We start from the raw sequence: 27,097 nt of genomic DNA, 5'->3' as shown, positions 1-27,097 counted from the left end.
AAATGGATAAACAGGTCACAGGAACTGGAGCACTTCTAGGTTGCCAGGTGCTTAAATCCTTCTGACATTGGTGACATCACAAGAGCACAATTACTTCATGTAAGTAAAGTAGACAATGGCACACTGACCTTATTCATATATAGCTGGGCTCCTTGCTTATAAATGTGGGCCAATATTGTAAAAACCCAGCATAAATAAGCATCACTGTCAATTTAGTCCAATCTTGCTCTATCTGGCTTAGGCGACTTATTAAGTTCAGCTCAGTTTGATCCAAAGGAATCTAGCTGCCATGCCATGCTTATAATTCCTCTTTGTTTGATCAATGCAATTTGTTATACATTTGCATGAACCAAACACGAACTACAGCTGGTCCCAAATGTGGCTGCCAGAAAAAAGAATTCCACAATTTATGACATATATATTCACATATATACTATGTAATCATATATACTCGCGTACACTATATATATATACCTACACTGGAGTGTTTTATATAACGGAATCATTGTGATAAGCATCTAACCTACATGTTTAAATCACAAGACCCACATATTTAGGTCAAATATTATCTACAATTACATTAATGAAGTGTGTGCCACTTGTTGTATGAGGACATGTTGACCAATACTGTCTCAAATGTAGTAATTAGGATCAATAAGTAACCTTTGGTTGTGTTATGGCCAACGGTGATAAGTCCAAAGAAAGGGTTAAATAAACTCAGCCCTGCTAAGATGCACCTGGGAGGCTATCTGCCCGTCTTCGCTGTCAGAAGGTGATGCATCACCCATCTTTAACCAATATAGTAAACAAACTTGGCCTGGCTGAGAGTGGACCTGGGACTCTTTTTGCCCGTCTCAGTTGACGAAGGCTGAGAAAAACCCTTCCTTAATGGATATAGTAGCATACCCCTGGCAGTAAACACCACAAAGTTGTCAGGAGGATTAATTGTTTTCGCTCTGCAGTTGCTTTGATATCTGTAGTTTTGCGGACTTTTGGACTCACTCTCCCTCAAAACTGTCAAAGTCTATTATGCTAACACAACTGTGTCACTAGCGATCAAGTAGCACATCTTAATATTTTACAGCTAGTCTAACTTCAGTAACCCTACAAGCATCACTACTGTTTAGCTTGCTGTCTTCCTCAATGTTCGCAGATAGCAGAGCTGTATATCTTAATTTTTTTCAGAAATCCCTTTCAGAACCTGGTATATTATGTTTAGGTGGAAACTAGCGAGCTAACTTGACAGGCTCAGAAAAGTCAAAAATAGTGAGATATCTTGCAGAGGGATGCAGCAGTCTCAAAATTGCAAAGCTTCTGAAGCGTGATCATCGAACAACCAAGCGTTTCATTCAAAATAGTCAACAGGGTCGCAAGAAGCGTGTGGAAAAACCAAGGCGCAAAATAACTGCCCATGAACTGAGAAAAGTCAAGCGTGCAGCTGCCACGAGGCCACTTGCCACCAGTTTGGCCATATTTCAGAGCTGCAACATCACTGGAGTGCCCAAAAGCACAAGGTGTGCAATACTCAGAGACATGGCCAAGGTAACAAAGGCTGAAAGACGACCACCACTGAACAAGACACACAAGCTGAAACGTCAAGACTGGGCCAAGAAATATCTCAAGACTGGTTTTTCTAAGGTTTTATGGACTGATGAAATGAGAGTGAGTCTTGATGGGCCAGATGGATGGGCCCGTGGCTGGATTGGTAAAGGGCAGAGAGCTCCAGTCCGACTCAGACACCAGCAAGGTGGAGGTGGAGTACTGGTTTGGGCTGGTATCATCAAAGATGAGCTTGTGGGGCCTTTTCGGATTGAGGATGGAGTCAAGCTCAACTCCCAGTCCTACTGCCAGTTTCTGGAAGACACCTTCTTCAAGCAGTGGTACAGGAAGAAGTCTGCATCCGTCAAGAAAAACATGATTTTCATGCAGGACAATGCTCCATCACACGCGTCCAAGTACTCCACAGCGTGGCTGGCAAGAAAGGGTATAAAAGAAGAAAAACTAATGACATGGCCTCCTTGTTCACCTGATCTGAACCCCATTGAGAACCTGTGGTCCATCATCAAATGTGAGATTTACAAGGAGGGAAAACAGTACACCTCTCTGAACAGTGTCTGGGAGGCTGTGGTTGCTGCTGCACGCAATGTTGATGGTGAACAGATCAAAACACTGACAGAATCCATGGATGGCAGGCTTTTGAGTGTCCTTGCAAAGAAAGGTGGCTATATTGGTCGCTGATTTGTTTTTGTTTTGTTTTTGAATGTCAGAGATGTATATTTGTGAATGTGGAGATGTTATATTGGTTTCACTGGTAAAAATAAATAATTGAAATGGGTATATATTTGTTTTTTGTTAAGTTGCCTAATAATTATGCACAGTAATAGTCACCTGCACACACAGATATCCCCCTAAAATAGCTAAAACTAAAAACAAACTAAAAACTACTTCCAAAAACATTCAGCTTTGATATTAATGAGTTTTTTGGGTTCATTGAGAACATGGTTGTTGTTCAATAAAAAATTATTCCTCAAAAATACAACTTGCCTAATAATTCTGCACTCCCTGTAATATTAATGAGGCAACATTGCTGCAATCTTATAGTATCTGCAGTAAAGATGTAGAAGCAGTATTAATTCTCTGAGTACTGTTGAACCACAAAATCTACCTGCTGTCTTTGTTCAGTTTGCAAAGAAATATGGAAACATTTTCACCATCAGACTCTTTGGTGGAAGAACCGTGGTCATTAATAGCTACAAGTTTGTGAAAGAAGCCCTGGTCCAGCAAGGAGACGATTTCATAGATCGACCCACCGTACCACTGTTTGAAGATTTATTTGGGAATGAAGGTTCTGTTTTTCTCTTTTTCATTAAAAAATATATATATAGTTAGTGTTGAATACAATGAACAACATAATTGAGACACCAAATCAGGGGTGTAAGGTAGTGTTTCTTATTCAATCTATTATTGTGTATTTGTGTGTTTAAAGGTCTTGTGGGTTCAAATGGTTATCCATGGAAGCAACAGAGGAGATTTGCTCTTCATACACTCAGAAACTTTGGTCTGGGCAGGAAGACTCTGGAGTTATACATCCAGCAGGAGTGCCAGTATCTCTCAGAGGCTTTCACAGAACACCAAGGTATAAAAAACATCTTGGTGACATGATTGCCACCATTCAATAGAGTGGGCTTGCTTTGTTATGACACTGGGTACTTGTCCCCATATTTTCTGTCTTTATTTGCAGGAAAGCCCTTTAATGTCCAGCTACTGATAAATAATGCTGTGTCGAATATCATCTGCTGTTTGGTGTTTGGGAATCGATTTGAGTACACTGACCGGCAGTACCAGTCTATTCTTCATAATTTCAATGAAATTTTGCGCTTACAGGGAAGCATATCGATACAGGTGAATCTCCTTCCACCATCCTACATTATGCAGTAATCAAATTACATCACAATTTATATAAAATCCAAAAGTCACATTTAAGCAACCACAGTCTCCCTACAGGGTTTCTAATTTATAATAAGGAGCAAAAACAAATACTGATTTAAAACACACCAAAGGGCAGAGAGGAGGAAGCCAAGTCCTGGCAGATGCAAAGCCCACAGATATAAACAAAATGTCAGACATTTAGAGATTTCTCCAGATACAGACAGACAAACTGGTGGTAGCTAACCAACCGGACATTGTAGTGGAAGACAAGCAGAAGCAGCAGACAGCCGTAGTGATAGACATAGTGATACCGAATGACAGCAACATCAGGAAGAAATAACACAAGAAGCTGCAGAAGTAACAAGGGCTCAGAGAAGATGTGGAGGGTGAAGGTAACGGTGATCCCAGTGGTAATCAGAGCACTAGGTGCAGTGACTCCCAAACTAGGCAAATGGCTCCAGCAGATCCCAGGAACAACATCAGAGATCTCTGTCCAGAAGAGCGCAGTCCTAGGAACAGCTAAGATACTGCACAGGACCCTCAAAACTCCCAGGTCTCTGGTAGAGGGCCTGAGCTTGAAATTCCCCCCACCTGTAGGGGTGGGGGGAATTTCTGCAGACATATATATATATGTGTGTGTGTGTGTGTGTGTGTGTGTATATATATATATATATATATATATATATATATATATATATATATATATATATATATATATATATATATATATATATATATATATATATATATATATATATATACACATACTTCTGCTTGTCTTCCACTAAAATGTCCGGTTGGTTAGCTACCACCAGTTTGTCTGTCTGTATCTGGAGAAATCTCTAAATGTCTGTCTATTATTTTTAAATGTTACTAGTACTGAGATGAGACCTGAGTAATTGCATCTCTTTCTATCACATTTTCTTCATGATGAATAACAATAAAGGATCCTTAATCCCAATAGACATCATATTTGTATACGTGTGTTCACAAGTAGTATTTGTACCTAAGTAGATTTTTTTTTATAACAATCAGCTTATATCGGGTAATATGTGGAGCCAAGTCTCTTCAAGTGCTTTTTGAAAAATGTCTTGAAACTTCTCATCTATATGACAACTCCTCATTTTGAAGCATTATCTAAATCAACTTAAATTTCAGTGAACACTGGGGAATATGAACTTGATCTCTCTCATTAAAACAAAAATCAAAAAAATGTTTGCTGACATTGTCCTCAAATATTTTTCTCTTGGTAATTATATTTCTACCACCAGCTTTGCCACTGTGGAATTCCTGTTAGAAGTGTGTTAGATTTCAATTCAGAATTCTTTGAATGCACAGCATGATATGTCCAGTCATGAAAAGATGGTTTAATCTGGCTTCCTGTTCTGTAGATGTACAACATAATTCCCTGGCTGATGAAGTGGTTACCTGGACCTCATAAGACAATGTTCACTCTGACACAAGAGGTAAAGGACTTTATAGAAATCAGGATCAAAGACCACAAAGAAACCCTTAACCCAGCGTCACCGAGAGACTATATTGATGCCTTTCTTATAGAAATGACAAAGGTGAGTGTTGTATTTGAGCTCCATCATGTTTGTTCATTTTGGTCTTGTAATGCAACCTGAAATATAAGATATTTTAATTTCTGCTGCTTGGACTGTTGATAGAACGAGGGCAAAGATTCAAGTTTTTCTCTCAGTAACTTACACGCTTGCACCATGGACCTGTTTTTTGCTGGAACTGAAACTACTACCACTACTTTACGCTGGGGGTTGCTTTACATGATCTACTACCCTGATATACAAGGTGCGTGTGTAATACCCAACAGTACTATGTATTTTGTCATGTCGGTCTTGTACTGTGAGAAAAAGCATGCAGGTTGTGTTAGTCATCTACATAATACACAAAACAGAGTTTATGATAGTCTCATCATTTTTTTTTAGCATGTTTTGATTTCTAGTTGGGAATCAGTTAGTTTCCAGAGTAGATCCTGGCATTATTTATCAGAAAACAGGAAGACCACATATGTGGTCATGAAGCTGACAATAAAAAATCAATATGTGAAGATAGCCGATTGACATTCATATAGACTTTCCACCTTTCAATAAACATATGTTTAAATGTTTCGTAGCTTTTGTGTTGACAAATATTAACAAATTCACAAATACTAAAACTGAAAATATATTTCCTGTTTATGTTTCTAATTATGTTTGATCTGAAGTTAATAATTCAGTATTGGTAGTAACTGTTTTTTCTTAAGTACGTTTTTATTTTTACATTAATAACCTGAAATTGTTTCTCACTGTCAATTTTAATTTTTCATTTACTTTTAGATAAATATAATAACCTTGATACAGACTCTGATTGTATCCTGTTTTGACTGTGCAGAGAGAGTTCAAGCTGAGATTGATGCTGTGGTTGGTTCGTCCAGACAGCCCTCTGTGAGTGACCGAGAAAACATGCCCTATACTGATGCTGTCATTCATGAGATTCAGAGAATGGCCAACATCATTCCTCTCAATGTGCTTCATATGACAGTCAAGGAAACTACAGTGGATAAATACACAATCCCAAAGGTACACAAACCATAATACTTTCTGGCAGTTTCGCTGTAGAATAAAGTATTCCTTGTCTACCAATTTAGCAACTTGAAGCTGACTTGAAAAGTCAATCCTAATGTTACACTTAAAATAACCAATGAAGCAGCTTTAAAAAGCACATTTAAAGCCTGGTATAAAAATAGTGTAACACTCACTATCAACTGTACTCTTTTGATGTATGATCAATCCTCCAGGTAAGTAAATCCCAAAAGGTTGATACCACATGGACCCGGAAAGTAAAGTGTATTTGTGATGTAAGATGGTGAAAATATTCTTCTTCCTCAAAATTATCCAGATATTATGCAGTCCTTAAAATGACTTATGTAATGCTTAAATAATTCACAGTACCATGCCTGTTTAGACTTCTCAACAATATATGGTAACTTCTGACTCCTAAAAAGTAACATGGCAGCAACCAAAATGCTAACCCATCAAAATGCAGAGTTTTGTAACTACACAGTGGCTGAGTCCATTTTTAGTCTGTGGTTATGTGCAGAATAAATACATGAGGTCCAAGAATAGATCTCTGTGGCACACCTGTGCTAATGGATTACATTAGTATTACATCAGGGCTCTGTATTACAGTGATTCATGACTACACATAAGGATACTCTTATGGCCCTGCATAGACTGCCTTTTGTCCTGCGACAGATAGAGTAGATGTCAAATCATACGGCCACTATTTCATCAAAACAGCAATGACTTAGCATGGTTTCTCTCTAGTTTCTCTGAAATACTGTATGTAATGACAATGCAACTTCAAATCAAATAAAAAGGTCAGCTTCATTACTGTTCTCATATTAACTCAAACCAATAACTGAAAGTGAGAAATTAATGTGAATAGACACCAGAATATACACTTGTAAAAATTAGAAATTTTGAGAAAACAGATTAATTTTTTAACACCTACGATTAAAGGTTAAAAACATCTAAAACAACCATTGCACTTGTCCCTGGTTCTTAATTAACAGGCATTATACACTTTGTAGTTTGACACAATTGCATACTAAAAAGCTCTTTTGGACATTTTGACAATGTTACGTTGCCTTTTTCCATCAGCTCACTTTCTGTTATATGGCAAATTAAACCAATATACTTGAATAACAATTTTAATTTTTTTTTTTATTTCTTTCAATTTTAGTATTTTGGTTATTTTTATAGTATTTTTTGTGCAGGGTACCATGATCGTGGCTACTCTGGACTCAGTCTTACATGATGAGTCAGTGTGGGAAACTCCACACTCTTTCAACCCTCAACACTTTCTGGACAAGGATGGTAAATTTCGCAAGAGAGATGCTTTCCTTCCATTTTCTGCAGGTTTGTTGTACATTAAAGCCTCTTGTACTGTTTTAGCCAAGACAAAATGGCATACATCCTTGGTTTGTTGCAGAAGTGTAGTAAACTCTATGATATAGTGAATATCTTGTAAATTGTTTGAATAAAACCCATTTCCTATTGTTTATTCTCAGGCAAGCGTGTGTGTCTTGGAGAACAGCTGGCCAGGATGGAGTTGTTTTTGTTTTTCACCTCCCTCCTTCAGAGGTTTTCTCTTTCGCCACCTGCTGGAGAGCAGCCCAGTCTGGAGTTCCAGTTGGGAGCCGCACGCTGTCCCAAACCTTACCGCCTCTGTGCTGTACCGCGTTAAACCATCAACTATGACAAAACTGAAATTGTCTGATACTCAGTTTGATGAATCAATGTCCTCCATCATATTTGTCATATGAAGCATTATCTATACCTGCTAAATTCTTCTCACCATGGAGACCTTTTAAAGGAGCCATTCCATCCATTGTATTCAACAAATAAAAATTTGAAAGGTTTACAATATTAAATTACAACTTTTTAAGAGATCACATTCCACTGCATATGCATGATAATCGCTGTCATAAGCAAACATTTACAAGGACTTCAGTAAAATTTTGACAATAAGATAAATACAGCTGGACAAAAAAAACAGTATTCTGTTTTTAACGTTTAATAGTACTGCAGAGATATTTACATAGGATTCAAACTTTAATTTATTAAGTTTAATCTACACTTGAGTCAGTGTCTACATTGAAAACAAAATCCCACCATATCTTGGTGGATTTGCTTGTATGTCGAGGATCAATAACCTATTTTAGTTCAATTATCCAAAAGATGATTTCACATAATCTTTAAGTACTCTATGAAACAATGCTTATTTGATTCAGTGTTTTGAAGTTGCTCAGTGCTTGAGGCAGGAATGCAATTCTATAATTTTGCACCACTGTGCTTGATGATTACTCTTAGATTCTGTCTTTGTGTTGCACAAAACCACTCGCTGTGTTTAGTCAGTTTTGTTGGCACTGACGGACCCTCATGAAACAGTGACCTCCTGGTTAATGAAGCTAACACTCGTCAATGATGTGTTTAAAGTATTTTAAGATTCTGGAAATATATCAGAATAGTAAAAAAAAATTCTGTTTGCTTTGATGGTATTTTGAAGGTGTTCTGCTAAACGTGGTAATCCTTATCTTGACTTTCCCAATTTCTTTAAAAGAACATAAGAAATCAGTTGTTATTCTACAGTAGACTCTCTATGATATAACCTAATGGGCGGGTTGATTACCAACAATCTTATGTCACTCTTAAACAAGAAGGCCCTTTTAAATTCACAAACTATTTTGAAAAGTATATAGGTTTATGTTTATTTGGATATCAGAGGAATGCAGGCAAACCAGGTGGTGACAGGGTGATCTTAATAACCATAATAATTTATTTCAGTTGGTGTGAGTGTTTTTATTTTTCATACCACTGCTTGTTATAAAATGCACAATGTCATAAATAAATAGATTTTCTGCATGCACTTGCCTTTTTCATTATGAGCTTGTGTCAGTGGTGTCAGCTTTAGTCTTTACCTTGGCAGAGGGCAGTAATACAATGAATGACTGGACTGACAGCTATCACTAACAGCTTGTAATCTCCCTACCCCAACTGTTAAATAATGTAGAGGAACTCCCCCAGAAAATGTCTTTCTTTACAAATCAGCTGAGTTGTTTAATTTGATTAATGCTTTTTCGCATCCTTCACTGCTGATTGAAACAAAAAGCAGTGACAAATAAATTACAATAAGTACAGGAAACACGTGACATGCCAAACAAACAGAGAATGTATCATTTTCAGATGTATGATCAATTAATATAACATATAGGAAAATCATAAAAACTGTTAGATAACGCTTGTTAAAGCTATACATGTTAATAATTTCTGTATGTGTGATGATGTGACATGCAACGTTTCCTTTACACTGGGCCATCAGTTAACAAGGAAACATTGTACACACACACACACATAAACACGCTACGATCATCGTAGTAAGATACTTGTTATTGATTTCATGTTTTTATTAAATGCTTTTATTTTGACGGCCAGCTATCGAACCCACTTGGTTATATAATCACCCACCATTTTATCTAGTGGTGAAATCAAAGTTAAAACAGTAAAGTGACACGAATGAGCGGAACTATGGAGACATTATACAGCGCTCTCGGCTTGGAGAGGGTTGACGGCAGGAGCATTTTATTTTTTTCCTGTCTTTTTCTTCTGCTGGCTCATGTTCTGAAGAACCGAGTGCCGAAAAACTTTCCTCCCGGACCGTGGGCTCTCCCTTTTATTGGTGATCTTCATCGCCTGCAACCTAACAGATTCCATCTGCAGTTCGAAGAGGTGTGATACAAAGTAACGATTATTATTATCATTGTTGCTGTTAAGAAGAAGAATATATTCATATAGAAAATGGGGCGACTCGTTTACTGCAAATAGGTAGCTAAATGGTGCTATAGGTTCCCTTTATTCCTCCGTTATTGGTAATCATTTAGACTTAGATTGGGCTACATGGGGCAGAGCAGTTTTTTTTATTAGACTTTAAAACATTCGGTAACATAACCAGTGTTGCCAATTTAGCAACTTTGTCGCTATATTTAGCGAGTTTTCAGACCCCTTAGCGACTTTTTTTTTCTAAAAAGCGACTAGCGACAAATCTGGCGACTTTTTCTGGAATTATTGGAGACTTATTTATGACGACTTTTTGACGTGAAAGGGCGTGTTGCTCTTACTCTCAACAAGCAGCGGTGCTGCCGTGGGCACCCCACGGGCGGAGGATAGTCCTCCCCCAGCTGCAGGAGATGTTCACACCTGTGCGTCCAAACTGCAAATGAATCGCGCATGAGCGAAGCCGCTGCTCCCGCACTGTCTGTAACACAGTCAGTTCTTCTTTTACTGTTATGCTGTTTTGTGGATCACAAGGTTTAAAACTACTTATAAACACACACTCTCACACACAAAGTAACTCCACCAGAGTGCCTATTTCGGGTCACTTTTGCCGGTCGAAGCCCGAATAAAGGAGCAGGGTTGGAATTGTGACATTAAAAAACAATAATTGCTAAAAGAAATTAAGTTTGTAGTTCTAAATAAATTCTAAATGCATTTAGGACGTTTTTTGCTAACTTTATGTCTCTTCCACGATGTTATTTCTCTCTCCAACAGCGTAGGTTATCATTATATTAGCATGACCAATTATGCATATTAGGTGATGACGTCATCTAGCAACTTCTAGCGACTTTTAGGACAGCCAATAGCGATTTTCCTTACTGAGGAGTTGGCAACACTGAACATAACTAACAGCCTACAAGCTTAGTGTGAGCTGCATTTCAAGTTGCTGCTATTGTCCTTTCAGCTTCTACTTTTTGCTGCCGAGTGTCCCGTAAAGAGACATTAAATATTTGTAAGCAAGCATTTCTGTTTTATTTTATTAGCTGCTTTCAGTTCTTGTTTTTTGTTTTTATTTGCTTGTTTTGTGGTTGTTATATTTTTTGGGACATGGTATCACATGTCACACTTATCACAGCTGCTACAGTCTTAGTTTTCTTTTGGTAGAATAAAAATGTAAAAGTCAGCTGTATCAGAAAAGTTATTTCTTTTTAAATTATCCTAAAATATGCAAGTGTTGAATAACAAGCTAAATCTACTGTCGATTCAGTTTTCAGAGAAATATGGAAACATTTTCAGCCTTCGAATCTTTGGTCATAGAGTTGTGATCATTAATGGCTACAAGTCTGTAAAGGAAGCCCTGGTCCAACGAGGAGAAGACTTTGCAGATCGTCCCATAATTCCTTTGGTTGACGATGTATTTGGAAATAAAGGTGATTTCATTTCTTTTAATTACACACTTAATATTGGAGTATCAGATGGGCACCAAGTTAGATTTATTAGCGTGACGATGGTGATCAACATGCCTAGTTTCTCTTCCAGTCAAAATATGTATATTTGTATATGTTTTTTCACAGGTATTGTAGCTTCCAGTGGTTATCCATGGAAGCAGCGGAGGAGGTTTTCTCTTCAGACACTCAGAAACTTTGGTCTGGGCAAGACGACGTTGGCAGAATTCATCCAGCAGGAGTGCCAGTATCTCACAGAGGCTTTTGCAGACCAGCAAGGCATTTAAAAATCACACTGTTTGATAGTCTGAGGAACTTGGAAAGAAAAGCGTCTGGACTTCTTTAACCCTTTAGAGCCGATCGGAGCGGGCACGCTCTGTTTTGCGTAACTATTTTTAAATCCCAGTAGCACTGCAACCACTTAAGCTAGCGCAAAAATTTTTTTTGCATATGAAACCGGAGGAGTTGTACTTACATCTTATGCCATCAGCTTGTCCTAGGTCACGGTTTCCTTCCACATAAAGCTTTGCAAAAACTGCATAAAAAGCGCTTGCAGGAACAAAAACATAATATTCCAGAAACACGCTTTGCCGATCCGATCAGCTGTTCATAACACTTCCTGCGTTGGAATAGACGTCGGCGCGAACTTTTGCATTTCCGCCATTACCTGCCCGAAACCGGAAGTGACGTAATTTTCGCGGAAATGTAGTCTTTTTTACCCTCAGGGCCTATACTGGTCTTTTTAAAAGTTATCTTTGACTTTATGACTTTCTGTGTCGTTTCTGGGATGCTTAGGACTCATATTGCACTGCTGGAAATAGTTTATTTTGATGCATATGCTGCTTTTTTGCAAATTTGCAGTATAATATTTATTTTCGTTTTTCCTGCAGTGTATAAAAATTGGCGTATTTCAAAAATAAAACTATGAAGACGCTCAAAATAAATTTCCTGTGGTGGGAAACTATTTTGTGCAACTTTTTTGTATTTACAGTTTTGAGGGATAAGCCTCCTAAATTTCTCTAACTACAAATATATGTTAAAAAAGCAAAAACGATTTTCAATTTTTTTGTAGTTTATTGCACTTTTTTGCAATTTATGTAATTACTATGCACTTAATGAATACATATTATTAAAATCTGGGCTATAATGGTTGTATTGGTGTATAGCAACTTGAAATGCTCCCAAAAATGGCTCCACAGCATGTAAAAATATAATATAAGCTCTGGCGGCCTTGGCTCTATGGTAGGTCTTAAAGGGTTAAGTTCCTTGAAGATGTTTCACCTCTAATCCGAGAAGCTTCTTCAGAATTGAAGAAGCTTCTCGGACTTCCAAGCTCCTTAGACTATGATGACCTGGATGACTGAGAACCTTCACAGACACACACTGTTTGATGATAATTTTTACATTTTAAATGTTTGATAATTGCTTATGACCTTATCTAATTTTCTGCTAAACATATAAAATATGAAATTGCTAATTTTTCTTATATAATACACGCTTTTTTGGTAAATATCAAGCAAGTTTGTCTTCTCTTTGGACATGGAGTCCATTTTCTGTCTCACCCACACTTTATTTTTATTTACAGGAAAGCCTTTTAATGCACAGCCATTGCTAAACAACGCCGTGTCAAACATCATCTGCTGTTTGGTGTTTTCAAATCGATTTGAGTACAGTGATGAGAAGCATCAGTCTATTCTTCAGGACTTCAATGAGCTTTTGTACTTGGAGGTAACCATGTGGGCACAGGTGAGCCTCCTTTAAACCAGGATTCAGTAATCTAATTAAAAGGATTTATGCAAATGCATGTGTCATATTTATTTGAATCACATTATTATAAAAGGCTCTCCTTGAATTGTTCCCTTCCTGAATTGTTCTGTGTCCCAGTGATTTGTATATTTGTAATTCATACATAGAGACCACTGATTTAAAGCATCTAAATCTTACTTGAGTCCAGCTTTGATTAGGTTGTTTTTTTGTTTTTGTTTTTTTAATCAAGTTTGACTATTAGTATAATGTTCTTTTAGGAAATACTGTGTTAGCTTTATGCCATATGTTGTCTCATCTATATATTTTTCTAAAGGTCTTGAGGATCATCAAGATGTTGACAAATGTGAAACAAGCCTTTTGTGTTCTTTTTGGGCAGCAGTGGTTTTGACAGTGAAATTCCCCCATGCAGTTATTTAGGTGTTCTTCTGGGTTCTTTTGTGACCTCCTGGGTGATCAGTGGTGCACTCTTTAAGTCATTTTGGTAGGCCGACCACTCCTATGAAGGTTCACTACTGTTCCAAGTTTTCTTCATTTGTGGATAAGGGCTCTGATCTTTTTTGTGGAGTCCCAGCGACTTAGAAATGTTTTTATAAGCCGTTCTCAGGTGCTTTAAGATCTTTTAGCCTCCTTTACTTTGTCAGACAGGTTCTATTTAAGTGATTTAAAAGGTCTTTACAAAAAATGGGATTAATCATAGTCAATTCATGATTTTACAAGAGAGTTCTTTACTTTTTCGCATAGGGACATACAGTAATGTGGATCTCTCTTTGAAAGCTAATTAATTTAGTAGATTTTTATTAAATAAATAGAAATGTCATAGATATATCCATGCTGTCTGACAAGTTAGTGACTGTCCTCCTGCGCTGTAGATGTACAACGCAATGCCCTGGCTGATGAAGTGGGTGCCCGGACCTCATCAGAAGACATTTACTCTGGTCAAGAATATAAATAATTACATAGAAAACAGGATCAGTGAACACAAAGAAGACTTTAACCCATCATCTCCGAGAGACTACATCGACTCCTTTCTCATAGAAATGGAAAAGGTGAGTGTTGTCCTGCATCTCTGCTGTTTTTGTTCTTTTTACATTTTTAATGAAATGTCATCAGATTTTTTTTTTTTCATCTTTGCCTCTAACAGAATGAAGGCAATGATTCAAGTTTTGATCTCAGTAGTTTGAATGCTTGCACCCTTGACCTCTTTGGTGCTGGAACTGAAACTACTACCACTACTTTATACTGGGGCCTTCTGTATATGATCCACTATCCTGTCATACAAGGTTTGTGACTGAGTAATAGTCACTATGACTACATATTCTGCAAGTATCTCAACTTTATAATGACAGCGGCCTCTTATAGGTCAGCCATTTATATAAAAATTGATTGTTTCTGATGTGACATTGTAATGTGTGTCTCTGTTTAATTTTGTCTCTGGATTGGGTTTTCTCTCAAGTCTATTTTATATATTTACTTAGATTTGAATTGTTTTCTCAACTTTAAAAATCTTGACGTAGACTCACATTATTAACTGTGTACAGAAAAAGTCCAGGCTGAGATCGATGCTGTGATTGGTTCATCCAGACAGCCCTCTATGAGTGACAGAGAAAACATGCCTTATACCAATGCGGTTATTCATGAGATCCAGAGAATGGGCAACATCCTCCCACTGAGTTTGTCACACATGACAAACAAGGATACAATATTGGATAAGTACACAATCCCAAAGGTACTCATGCTAAGAATTATTTTACCAAAGCCTTTTGCTTGTTTTTCTGGTTTCTGGTCATATAGCTACTGAATAACTCATTAAATTCAGCAATGTTTTTTTTTTTCAGTCACTTTAAAGCATAGATAAACTCAGAAAGACAGTTTTTGCGCAATATTTATGATGGAAATATCTTAATTAATTGCAGTGGGCTAATGGTTAAACATAAAAAACAACCACTGCATTTTGGTGCATCTGTTGTTAAATAACAAGTGTTTTACAACTCATAATACGATACAACACATTTAGTAGCTCTTTTGGAATATCCAAATATTAATTGCTCAACATATGTAATGATAATTCGTTTCTCTATCAGCTGATTTTCCATCTAACCTGTTTAATTATTTTGTTCTTAAAAGTTGAGATAATTTTTAAACAAACACAAATTAACTTACCTGTTTCTTCAGGGCACCATGATCCTGCCTTTATTGCACTCTGTACTCAATGATGAGTCAATGTGGGAAACTCCACATTCCTTCAACCCTCAACACTTTTTGGACCAGGATGGTAACTTTAGGAAGAGAGAAGCCTTTATGCCTTTTTCTGCAGGTATGTCAAGAGGGCAGTTTATCTCAGTGAACGTATTCTGTTGATGAATATGTAGGCAAAACAACAAGAGAGGTGTTTGAGCAAGATATGGTAAAAGAAGTGTTACATGTTTCTGCTTGCTGTTAACTGTTCGTGAGCACCGACTTATATCTACAAACAATTTCTTACATCACTGAGTTTGCAGGGGATCGGTGTCTCTTTTGTGTGTTTCAGAGCTGTAGTAATAACCTCTGTAAGATGAAAGCATAGTGACTGAAACTCTTATTGTGTATTATCAGGCAAGCGTGTGTGTCTCGGGGAGCAGCTTGCCCGAATGGAATTATTCCTGTTCTTTACCTCCCTCCTTCAGAGGTTTTCATTCTCGGCACCTGCTGGAGAGCAGCCCAGTCTGGAGTTCACACTGGGAACCACCCGTTGTCCCAAACCTTACTGCCTTTGTGCCGCGGCACGTTAAATCATCAAGTATAAGCTAAACACGTCTATTTCTTACAGTGTACATTTGTCTTTCATTACATTTTATAATGTCAAGCAGTTTCTGTTTCATCATTATCTATTTCTATTATGTTATGAGCCAGAATGCTGTTTAATAAAACCTTTAGAAATTACATACATATATACTGAAATTACATATCTGCTGTATACAAACTGTATAAAATTCTGACATTATACTAAACACTTTTTAATGATTCATTGTTGAGTGATAATCTATGTGCCACTGTGAAGCAGTGGTTTTAAATGTGCTGAACAAATAAACATGACCTGACTTGAAAATGTGTGCGTGAGTAATATATATTCATCTTTCACTTAATCCAGTTTTGATTGACCTAATCCTTCTTATTCAGTCTGTTTTTTTATTGAAGTTCACACTGCTATCAGTTTGAGATGTCCATGGCATTTCTCAGTGTTTGTATTGTCCAATACAGTTTTGTATTCCTCAGCCATTACCTGGCAACAACACAGTTACAACACTATAAAATGCCCATGTGAATCTGATGTAGTAGTTCTACTCTTCGAGGATCAAGTTGCAGCATGATAATAGAGAATATCTGACTTCATAGTATGACTCGATTCATGCAGCTCAGCGTCATTTAGGGTTCATCGTTTTTTTGTGGTCTCTAACCTTTTCCAGTATCGACTGTATGATGTGTGTCATATGACAGTTTCCATTATCTAAAGGTCTCTGCATGGCTGAAAGGTGCCTTGAAAGTGTGTCAGCAAATTCAAGCAGTTTTCAAAGACATACTTTGCCTGTGCATTGAAGTTTGCTATTCTCATTAACAAAAAGCCATTGCAACAGTATCCTTTCAAGTGTGGAAACAATGGCTTGTGGTCTATTTGGGTAATGAAATGTACAGGCTAAAGTTATTTTGGGAGCGCTCTATATGCCTAAACCACAGCCAAGCACTCCTTTTTGATCTGTGCATGTCTGATTTTGGTACCTTTTAAGGTGGCAGCCTCCCTCGTTGTCCATCGTGGTCCTATAGGAGAATCCCTTCCCAGCTTATTGCACAGAAGACTTAATTATTATCACAAAGGCTAGTACGGGTGCATCAGTTAAGAAAAAGGACCTTTTAAATCCTAGACCTTTGCCAGACATGCGTCACTGCCTGGTTGTGTGTTTTCTGCTAAGTCATTCAACTAGTGACCCAGATCATGTACCACACCCTGAACAGCTCTGTGGTTTGTGGTAGCTAAATGTTTCTCATGCCACTATCTTTTGTGGCATCAGACCTGACACAGAAAAAGATGCGCATGCACATTCACACCAGTATTGTACTTTCACATCACGAGCATCCACGTGTCTCCTTGGGTCTGGGCATTGTAAATTTTGTCGTCAGAGGGTTAACGCAAGCCGTCGCTGTGCTTTCATGGGTATTGTGACCACAAAGTTGTCCAAAGAAAAACTGCACTACATAGGTTAACAGAAGTCACCCAGGAATTCATGGTGTAAAAATCTGGAAGAATGGAAAGTCTTGTGAATTTGTGTGCTGATGACTTGCTTGTCTGAACCAACAGTGTTTGTCCCCTATCTCCTGGAATGTATCAAATCATTTAGCGTGCTGTCGGGAAATTCAGCTGTAGTAAAAGTGAATTTATGCCACTCATAGATGATTTGGGGGTACATTTCTGATTTTTCTGCTGTTCACATTCCTTGTTCTTAAAACTCCCTGTAAACCCAAACTCTTGAGGACTCTCTTATCTTATCCATTTTTCCACCAGTGTCATTTATTTAAAAAACAAAACAAAAAAAACAACTGGTTTAATAGTTTGCATTTTCATCAGTCATATTTTTATCACTACCTTCAAATCAGACATTTTGGATGGAGCTCTGTTCCCAAATTCATGCTTTTTTTTAAATAAGTCATGTTTTTTATGACCTCTTCTCAATGCCACAAACTCCCAAACATTTAGCTTCCAGTTTTCGTTATGGCAGTTAGCACAACCATGTTAGTGAAGCCTTCACCAATTAACTGAAGTGTGATTTCAGATGAACTTTCAAAAGAGAGCCTGTCCAGTATTCAAAGGTTTTTTGTCAATTCCAGGTTGATTGAATTTAAAGTCTTGCATAAGCTCCACTACGCCAAGACTTAACAAAACATTTGGCACTGTCTCCCCCATGTGTGACAAATGTGGTATTGCAAAAGTGTCAGTGTCACACATGTTGTGGTCCTGTCCAGATATATTTGGCTTACCCAAACAGTATGGTGTGTTCATTAACCTGGAGTGTAATCTGGAGATATTTGGCTCCTATGATGGGACACTCCCACTCCCATTTAATCAAAGACAACTTCTGAGGGAAGGCATCATTGCTGCTAAAAATATTCATTTTGCTGACTCCATTATTTATCTCCTTGGTTGGGTTTTTGTATTTAAAAAAAAAAAAAGGATAATGAGCATAGACATCCGGTCACTGTATGACAAACCACAGTTCTGCTAATTTGAGTAGCAGAACTAGACGTTTCATTGCTGTTTATGGTGCCTTTTGGAAAGAGATTTTTGACATCTCTTTGTTTTTTTTGCTGCACATTTTGGCAGAACAACCCCAGGACACAACTTTGGGGTGTTTTCACCTCCCTCCTTCAGAGGTTTTCATTCTTGGCACCTGCTGGAGAGCAGCCCAGTCTGGGAACCACTTGTTGTCCCAAACCTTACATCCTCTGTGCCGTGGCACGTTAAACCATCAAGTATAAGCTAAACACATCTATTTCTTACAGTGTACATTTGTCTTTTATTACATTTTTCATGTCAAGCAGTTTCTGTTTCACCATTGTCTATTTGTATTATGTTGTGAGCCAGCATGCTGTTTGATTAAACCTTTAGACATTACATACACTATTATACTGTATACAAATATAAGATTCTGACATTAAACTACACACTTTTTAATGATTCATTGTTGAGCCCTGACTGTGAAGCAGTTTGAAAGACCTTCTGTGGTTTTAAATGTGCTGAACAAATAAACGTAGCCTGATATGAAAATGTGTGTGTGAGTAACATATATTCATCTTTCACTGAATCCAGTTTGGATTGATCTAATTCTTCTTAGCCTGATTTCTTTTAAGTTCACACTGCTATCAGTCGGAGGTGCCTGCCCTGGGCATTTCTCAATGTTTGTATTGTGCAATACGTGTTTTGTGTTCCTCAGCCATTACCTGGCAACAACACAGTTACAGCACAATACAATGCCCATGTATGGTGTGTTCATTAACTTGGAGTGTAATCTGGCCATATGTGGCTATTATAATGGTGCAAGAGCACTCACATTTAATCAAAGACAACCTCCAAGGGAAGGCATCATCACTGCAAGAAATATTCATTTTACTGACTTCATTATTTATCTCCTTGATTGGGTTTTTGTATTTAAAAAAAAAAAAAAAAGATATGGGCATAGACATCCGGTCACTGTATGACAAACCACAGTTCTGCTAATTTGAGTCACAGAACTAAATGTTTCACTCAACTTAGGGGAGAAAAACAAACCAAAACCTTGTTTCTAACAACTAGGAGTGTAATCAAGGCTTTATCTGGAATTTGGGCTGGGTTATGTACTCTCGGGCATTGGGTTATATAATATTCTGTCCCTGTAGCTGAACACTGAGTTACTTTTGCATAACAGAGTAAAGCTATGGAGAGAATATACAGCGTGCTCGGCCTGGAGTGGATTGACGGCGGGAGCATTTTACTATTTGTGTGTGTTTTCCTGCTTCTGACTGATTTTTTGAAGAACAGAGTGCCAAAAAACTTTCCTCCTGGACCGTGGGCTCTTGCTTTCATTGGTGATCTTTGGCGTATCCAACCTGCCAGGCTTCACTTGCAGTTCGCAGAGGTATAGAAATAGCTTTATTGCTGTGTAGTCGAAAATAAAGGGTCAGAAGCGTAAACAACACTCAGCTATATCACACTGCACTTTTTGCGTATTGATTTAAGTAAATCAGTAAATGTGAGGTTTTGTTTTTTAAAAAAAAGTCCTAAACATGTCAGGTAAATAGTAAATTATTAACTTAAATGCAAGATAGCCAAACTGAACTCTATTCCAGATTCCCCTTTGTTCTCTTTACTGGGGGTCGGGGTGGGGGGCACAATATTGATACATGCTATTAATTTTATATTGTTGATTAAGTAATTTGTCCTCCAGATTTTAAAAAAGGGTAACTGAAAAATCCAACCAGCATTAGAAATTATACTTTTAAATAGATTTCAGCAGCTGATAAGAAACAGTTAAACTTGGGGGTTAAAACTGAAATGGGCAATCACATGACAGTGACTTCTTAAAAAATATGTCCACTCAGTGGTCAACCACAATGTCAATGCCTGTGTTCAGTTTGCAGAGAAGTATGGAAACGTTTTCAGCCTGCGACTATTTGGTGGAAGAATTGTGGTCGTGAATGGCTACAAGTCTGTGAAAGAGGCCTTGGTACAAAAAGGAGAAGACTTAATAGATCGTCCTGTCATACCCATATTTGAACTAGCAGAAAACAGAGGTGGAGTTGGTTGTATTTTCATATTTGAAGTTGAGCAAGATCAGGCTCAATTTACACCATTTTGGAGTTAATGTTTCTGTATGTTCCTAAAAGGTCTTGTGATGTCAAATGGTTATCCATGGAAGCAACAGAGGAAATTTGCTCTTCACACTCTCAGAAACTTTGGTCTGGGCAAGAAGACCCTGGACTTATCCATCCAGCAGGAGTGCCAGTACCTCATAGAGGCTTTTGCAGATAAGCAAGGCACAAAAAAAATTAACTCACACTACCTTCAACTTTGAAGACAAACGCATGCACCAACAGCTACATACATTGTGTACTTAGGTATCATGACACCTGTTGCATGCGATTCATATAACATGCGTTGTCCAGTGACTCATCATATTTGATGTTTTGTTTGTGATGTTTTGGGTCCCAATTTTCTTTATTATTTTGACATGATGCAAGGGTTCCTCAGTCTTTTTTATGTATTTTACAGGAAAGCCCTTTAATACCCAGTCACTGATAAACAACGCTGTGTCCAACATCATCTGCTGTTTGGTGTTTGGGAATCGATTCGACTACACTGACAAGGAGTTTCAGTCTATTCTCCAGAAATTCAACAAGATTATGCATTTACAGGGAAGTTTGTCAGTACAGGTGAGAATACATCCAATAATTTTATTCATTATTTTATTCTGTAACTAAAATGTGTTTAATTTGAAACATTGCCAAAGAAATTTTATTGAAAACGAATACAGTAATGTCAGTCTACTAAAACTAAAAGGTGCGTATTCAAACTATGAGTCATGTAAATGTACACAAATATTATTGTGTGAAATCTATTTTATGAATCAAAGGTAAAAGTACTGATCTGGCACTAAAATTGTCCGTGTTGCTGATATTGTTAAAATTAACCAGTCGTATTTTTGCTGCAATTGTAGGATCCATAGTGTAAAAGTTTACACAGTCACCAAACAAGCAAAAGATTATTTTATGTTTGAAACATAAATCCCATTGAAGTTGCATAAATAAGGACATCCGACTTAAAAATCAGCTAAATCAGTCAACAAGCAGCCAACAGTAGCTTTATTTCCAATCCAAAAATTTCTGTATGACATGAAACTGTTGTTTCTAGTTAAGGGGAAGTTCTATTTATGTTTAGTTAGATTAGGCAATTGAATTCAGCTCTATTTACAACACTATATCAACAGTCGTCTCCAGGTGCTTTATGTTGTGAGGTAAAGACCCCTACAATAATACAGAGAAAACACCTAAAGGCAGATGATCCTCTATGAGCAAGCACTTGGTAACAGTGGGAAGGAAAAACTCCCTCTTTACAGAAACAAATCTCAGAAAGAACCAGGCCCAGGGAGGGGCCACCACCTGTTTACATTGCCTTACTCTAAACCTACTCACCCACCCCTGTTGCTTGTCACGTGTTTTCATGGTCTTACGATGTGAAGATTCATGTGCTTCTGTGATGAGGAGTTTTTGTTTTCTGTTCTCATACTGATCCCCTATCAGGAGCTCAGTCTGAGTACAGTCCTCTTTTTTCTCCTCCATTGCCCTTTTGTCTCGTACATTTCATTGTTTTTCTTTACGCTACCTGTTCTGACCTGTCTCCCCAATGTGATTTTTGTTTAATGTATGTATGGTTGAAAATCTCCCGTGACCGGTTGGGGGTGACTGGAGGGAGGACAAAATATACATTAAAGGACTAGTGTGGGGAATCTGAAAGGAGGTCAAGAAATTTATATCTTCACTTCTTAAGAGAAAAGAAAAACAACCTCAGTTCTTGTTTACATCTCCTTGTGTTTTGGGATCTAATATTTCATGACATTTGAAGGGGTTTCCAAATATCTGTAGTTCTTGAGTTATCTGGTGTAAAAGCCAGTAGTCAACAGGTGTACCTGAAACTGTCTTCGAACTCTGTAGATGTACAACACAATGCCCTGGCTGATGAAGTGGATTCCTGGATCTCACAAGGAAATATTATTTCTGGTACAACAGTTAATTGAGTTTGTAAAGGTAAAGGTCAATGAACACAAAGAAAATATTGACCCTTCATCACCAAGAGATTACATTGATGCTTTTCTCATAGAAATGGGAGAGGTGAGTAAAGTGCTCCTTGTCTGTTGTCTACATTTCTAATAAAATGTGTGATTTGTTGGCATGTAACACATTTTTGATCCTCTCTCACACTTATAGAAGGAGAACAAAGAATCTGGTTTTGATTTACAAAATCTGTGTTTTTGCGCTCTGGATCTTTTTGGTGCTGGAACTGAAACTACAACCACTACTTTACACTGGGGACTGCTTTACATGATCTACTACCCTGACATACAAGGTGTGTTTATGAATCACATCCACCTTTACTACATATTTTCTAATCAATTTGCCATCTCTTTATATTCTCAGGGGGTCCCTAAGAGATCATATGTATTGTGAGAGGATGCGTGTAAGATGTGTAAACTTTCCCTGTAAGTCATCTATGCTGCACACAGACTCACATTGTTTCCTGTTTTCACTGTGCAGAGAGAGTCCAGGCTGAGATAGATGCTGTGGTTGGTTCATCCAGACAGCCCTCTATGAGTGACAGAGAAAAAATGCCCTATACTGATGCTGTCGTTCATGAGATTCAGAGAATGGCCAACATCATCCCCCTCAATTTGGCTCACATGACAAGCAAAGACACCACACTGGATAACTATGCAATCCCAAAGGTATACAGTTCATATGTTATTTCCCAAGTGAGGTTTTTGTCATTTTTTGAAATGACCTATCCTTTTATCAGATAATTAAGAATGTTTTTAGACAGATTAAATGTAATAATAATAATCAAAACCAAAAACATGCTGGGAATTTGGGTATTTCACTTAAAGTACTAAAAATCCTCCTTTATACGCCAACTCTAGAGGCGTATAAATATATAAATACATTATCTCAGGAACTTCTTTAAGTTTCTTGAAGATTTTTCACCTCTCATCTGAGAAGCTTCTGGTGGAGAGTCCCGGATTTAAGCCATATTAGGAATGTCCCTTAAGAGGGTCACTGGCCCACTATTGATCATCTGCCTAATCACATGAGCCAAAGGTCTGAAGTACACTAGGATGAGGTGTTTGGAGAAGTCTCTCCTGAGTTTCTCTGATAAAGGGATGATAGGAGATGACAGTGCTGACAATGCTATTCTGTTTTCCTTCTGTTTCTCCCTAGTTGATGTCTGACCTTTTTTACAGTATCTTTGCTGATTCGATAACCACATGCTTTAAGAGCGTTCGTTACATCTGTGTGCTCCTTCTCTCTCTCTTGTGGCTTGGAGGGAACATTTTCTGCCCCGTGTTGCAGGATCCTTCAAGAAACTTAGAGAAGTCCAGTCGCTTTTCCTTCCAAGTGCACTAGATTACCATAACCTGGATGACTGACAACCTTCACAGACATAAATACATTATATTGTCAAAAGTAATTACTTACTCATCCAAATCACTAAATCAAGGTCTTCCTGGCACTTTAATGGCCACAGGTGTATAAAATCAAGCACCTTAGCATGCAGACTGCTACTACAAACATTTGTGAAAGACTGGGAGCTCTCAGGACCTCAGTGAATTCCAGTGTGGTACCGTGATAGGATGTCACCTGTGTAACAGGTCCAGTCATGAAATTTCCTCATTACTAAATATTCCACAGTCAACTGTTAGTGGTGTTATAACAAAGTGGAACCAATTGGGAACGACGGCAACACAGCCATGATCACATAGTGGGGGCCAGCAGATGCTGAGGCGCACAGAGCACAGAGGTCATCAAATTTCTGCAGAGTCAAACAATCAATCACTACAGACCTCCAAACTTCACGTGGTTTTCAGATTAGACCAAGAGCAGTGCACAGAGAACTTGATGGAATAGAGCTGCAGCTGCAATCTTGACATCACCAAGAGCAAAGGAAACCCAACAGATGCACGCTGCGAAAAGCACGCTGCCACTGGACTCCAAAGCAATGGATACGTGTTCTCTGGGTTTGTCAGGTGCCAGCATTGTGCCAAGTGTAAAGTTTGGTGGAGGGGGGATTATGGTGTGGAGCTGTTTTTCAGGAGTTGAGCTCTCCCCCTTAGTTCCATTCAAAGGAACTCTTAATGCTTTAGCATACAAAGAAATTTTAGACAATTTCATGCTTCCAACATTGTGAGAACAGTTTGAGGTTGGATCCTTCCTGTTCCAACATGACTGTGCACCAGTGCACAAAGCAAAGCCCATAAAGACACAGATGAGCAAGTTTGATGTGGAAGAACTTGATTGGCCTGCACACAGTCTGACCTATAGATAGAAAGCCTTTGGGATGAATTAGAGCAGAGATGGCAGGCCAGGCCTTCTCATCCAACATCAGTGTCTGACCTCACAAATGTGCTTGTAGAAGAATGGTCAATAATTCCCATGAACACACCTTTAAACCTTCTGGAAAGTCTTCTGAGAAGTGTCCAAGCTGTTATAGCTGCAAAGGTTGGGCCAACATCATATTAAACTTTATGGATTAAAGATGAGATGTCACTCTACTGTAGCACAGGACGGCAAGTTCCAACATTCGAGGAGGGCTCAGAGTAGATTGCTACTCCTACCTGTCAAAAGAAGCCAGTTTAGGTGGTTCGGGCATCTGTAGGATCTGTAGTACTGAGTGATGTGTCTTAGGCATGCCCTGTCAGGAGAAGGCCTCGGGGTAGACCCAGGACAGACTGTAGAGATTATGGATGGATGGATAATTGTGTAATGTAACACAATAATCCATTTAATAGCCCTGCTCTTTAGTTATAGGAATTAGCTTCTTCCATGAGCTGATTTTCCACCAACTAGCAAATTAACACAATTAACAATTGCACATTTTATTATTTTTGACATTTTTAAGTTTCTAAATTCTTGAGAATTCTTGATTCTGTCCAAAACTTTGTTTCAAAACTTGCATTGGAAACAAACTAGTAAAATCATTTACTTCAATTGTATTTTTTCAGGGTACCATAATCATAACTTTACTGCACTCGGTCCTGTGTGATGAATCGATGTGGGAAACTCCACACACCTTCAACCCTCAACATTTTCTGGACCAGGATGGTAAATTCAGGAAGAGAGAAGCCTTTATGCCTTTCGCTGCAGGTTAGTCAGTAGTTACTCCACATATCCTGTAACACAGTTGCATGTTTTTTATGGGTATGTGTTTACAGGGGCACTATAAAATGTTATAGCTTCGTGGAACACCAGAAAGGGTTCAGATAGGAAGCAAAACACCAGTTTTCCCACAAAGACTCTTATCTGTTGAAGACCTTCCCTGATTGAAGTGCATATGCATATGCAAATTTCATAGCATTAAACTTTAACCTGCCGGGTTCCTAGTACAAAAAGTGTGCATTTTTTTTTTTTGTGCTGGCACCCTTCTTTTAAATAAAGAAGAGTATTTCCAGTAATGTGTCCCGTTGTGTGCTACACATGAGATATGGAAAGTTTAGCCAGTGTCCTGAAATGCTTTTCCCAACATTTTACAGACTTCATGTGTGAAGAACTACAAAAATATCTGTGAATTAAGGTGAATGTCCTTGTGAATGAAATCACTCAACTTCTGGTGTATTCGTAGGTAAGCGTGTGTGTCTTGGGGAACAGCTGGCCAGGATGGAGTTATTCCTGTTCTTTACCTCCCTCCTCCAGAGATTTTCATTCACTGCACCTGCTGGAGAGCAGCCCAGTCTGGAGTTCAAGTTGGGAGTAGCTCGGGCCCCCAAACCTTATCGCCTCTGTGCTGTACCACGATAAAGCAATAAATGGCACATAAAATGCCATGTTTCTTTGCATGTATCTTTATCTATCTCAAATTTGAGGGTATAGTTTATTCAGGAAGGAGGGCTTTCTGCAATCTAAAATATTCAAGTGTGCAAAAGTAAATAAAACAAACTCCTTAAAAGAAATCACTGGTATGCAATTTCCTGCAGTCGCTTCCTCTGCACATTGTCTTTGTAGTTAAAACGCGACGTCCTTGAATAAACTGTATGTTTCTCATTCAGACCGCTATTTGTTAAATTTCACACTGTGGTTTTATTCTGAGGTTTGGAAGTTGAAAAAAAAACACAACGTGCCGCTCTTTACTGTCGCTCTCTTAAAATCACTGTAGTTTAAAGATTGATTATTTAAAAAAAAAAGTTCTGTGGAGCATAAAGTTTATGTGAAAGAAAATGAAATGTCAATAAAAGGTTGAATCATTTAAAAATTTGTGTATTTTTTATTTATAGTATTTGTGTTAAGAATACCAAATTTTGTCATGTCACTTGTGAAAAGTAACACTTTCAGAGAGTTTCTGAATTTGAACCATGAACATGAAGGAGTATTAATTCTGAAAACTGCCTTAAACCTCAAGCCACCTTTATCTCACGAACATGCACCCCGTCAAACTTCTGGGTTTTCCCTGTAAACCGTTTGAAGTTACAGATGGAAAATATCTTGTGAAAGAAAATCACAAAAGCCAAGATAGCTAGAGACTTTTAAACAGTTGAGGCTGAAGTACTTTGCGGGACTACAAACGCTAGCAAACGGGCTCAGTGAGAAAAGATGTTCGAGTGCAAATCGATTTCTCTAAAGAGTTCTCTGTGAGTTTCTTTTAAAATTTTTCTAAAACACATTTAAGATCCAGGATGTGTTTAATTTCCATGTCACTGAGCAGTTTTCTGTTATGTCATTAAAAAAAAAAAATCTTTATAACCTTTATTATGTAAGTCTGTCCTTCAGCACATTTTGACTTATTGTGTCAAATAACCAAGTTGTCAGCGTGCTTTTCAAAGTAAAATGATTGATGTCACCGTGTCGCTTGCTCGGTTG

General features: G+C 37.9%; 3 protein-coding genes across 5 annotated transcripts; all 3 read left to right on the top strand.

Moving 5' to 3' along the window:
• The first annotated feature begins 731 nt into the window (after nt 1–731).
• Nucleotides 732–8,855, top strand: LOC146680130 (cytochrome P450 2J2-like). Its single transcript, XM_085447460.1, has 9 exons — nt 732–772; nt 2,616–2,845; nt 2,987–3,136; nt 3,242–3,402; nt 4,821–4,997; nt 5,100–5,238; nt 5,821–6,008; nt 7,208–7,349; nt 7,502–8,855. The coding sequence occupies exons 1-9, from the start codon at nt 732–734 to the stop codon at nt 7,675–7,677; spliced, it is 1,404 nt and encodes a 467-aa protein (XP_085303586.1). The 3' UTR covers nt 7,678–8,855.
• Nucleotides 8,856–9,448: 593 nt separating this feature from the next.
• LOC146680129 (cytochrome P450 2J2-like) lies at nt 9,449–16,055 on the top strand. Of its 2 annotated transcripts, none has more exons than XM_085447496.1 (9): nt 9,449–9,719; nt 11,032–11,178; nt 11,355–11,469; nt 12,795–12,955; nt 13,846–14,022; nt 14,118–14,256; nt 14,515–14,702; nt 15,149–15,290; nt 15,569–16,055. In XM_085447496.1, exons 1-9 carry the CDS (start codon nt 9,507–9,509, stop codon nt 15,742–15,744), a joined length of 1,458 nt encoding a protein of 485 aa, XP_085303622.1. In that variant the 5' UTR covers nt 9,449–9,506; the 3' UTR covers nt 15,745–16,055. The 2 variants fall into 2 exon arrangements, with proteins under 2 accessions (XP_085303622.1, XP_085303621.1); XM_085447495.1 differs by having other exon boundaries at nt 9,450–9,719; nt 11,032–11,194; nt 11,339–11,488.
• A 3,279-nt stretch (nt 16,056–19,334) lies between these two features.
• On the top strand, nt 19,335–26,486 carry LOC146680128 (cytochrome P450 2J4-like). 2 transcript variants are annotated; one of them, XM_085447498.1, is made up of 9 exons: nt 19,335–19,617; nt 20,113–20,266; nt 20,383–20,496; nt 20,751–20,911; nt 22,190–22,366; nt 22,463–22,601; nt 22,790–22,977; nt 25,249–25,390; nt 25,866–26,486. In XM_085447498.1, exons 1-9 carry the CDS (start codon nt 19,417–19,419, stop codon nt 26,039–26,041), a joined length of 1,452 nt encoding a protein of 483 aa, XP_085303624.1. In that variant the 5' UTR covers nt 19,335–19,416; the 3' UTR covers nt 26,042–26,486. The 2 variants fall into 2 exon arrangements, with proteins under 2 accessions (XP_085303624.1, XP_085303623.1); XM_085447497.1 differs by having other exon boundaries at nt 19,339–19,617; nt 20,113–20,272; nt 20,366–20,515.
• The last annotated feature ends 611 nt before the right edge of the window (nt 26,487–27,097 follow it).

The sequence above is a fragment of the Copadichromis virginalis genome, linkage group LG23 (assembly GCF_057382275.1).
Source record: "Copadichromis virginalis isolate Kocher_CV1m ecotype Utaka linkage group LG23, C_Virginalis_male_GT1.1, whole genome shotgun sequence".
Classification (NCBI taxonomy): domain Eukaryota; kingdom Metazoa; phylum Chordata; class Actinopteri; order Cichliformes; family Cichlidae; genus Copadichromis; species Copadichromis virginalis.
Note: the sequence above shows the minus strand (reverse complement) of the source record. Positions and strands in the feature narration are given on the sequence as shown.

What these genes read in the sequence shown, in the direction of transcription:
- LOC146680130 (XM_085447460.1), top strand. Translation starts at nt 732, where the DNA reads ATGCACCTGGGAGGCTATCTGCCCGTCTTCGCTGTCAGAAG. An exon ending in GGCTTTCACAGAACACCAAG is followed by an intron (nt 3,137 to 3,241) that starts GTATAAAAAACA and finishes CTTTATTTGCAG; the next exon opens with GAAAGCCCTTTAATGTCCAG. An exon ending in TTCTTATAGAAATGACAAAG is followed by an intron (nt 4,998 to 5,099) that starts GTGAGTGTTGTA and finishes GACTGTTGATAG; the next exon opens with AACGAGGGCAAAGATTCAAG.
- LOC146680129 (XM_085447495.1), top strand. Translation starts at nt 9,507, where the DNA reads ATGAGCGGAACTATGGAGACATTATACAGCGCTCTCGGCTTGGAGAGG. An exon ending in GGCTTTTGCAGACCAGCAAG is followed by an intron (nt 11,489 to 12,794) that starts GCATTTAAAAAT and finishes TTTTATTTACAG; the next exon opens with GAAAGCCTTTTAATGCACAG. An exon ending in AGGTAACCATGTGGGCACAG is followed by an intron (nt 12,956 to 13,845) that starts GTGAGCCTCCTT and finishes CCTGCGCTGTAG; the next exon opens with ATGTACAACGCAATGCCCTG.
- LOC146680128 (XM_085447497.1), top strand. Translation starts at nt 19,417, where the DNA reads ATGGAGAGAATATACAGCGTGCTCGGCCTGGAGTGGATTGACGGCGGG. An exon ending in GGCTTTTGCAGATAAGCAAG is followed by an intron (nt 20,516 to 20,750) that starts GCACAAAAAAAA and finishes TGTATTTTACAG; the next exon opens with GAAAGCCCTTTAATACCCAG. An exon ending in CTACTACCCTGACATACAAG is followed by an intron (nt 22,602 to 22,789) that starts GTGTGTTTATGA and finishes TTCACTGTGCAG; the next exon opens with AGAGAGTCCAGGCTGAGATA.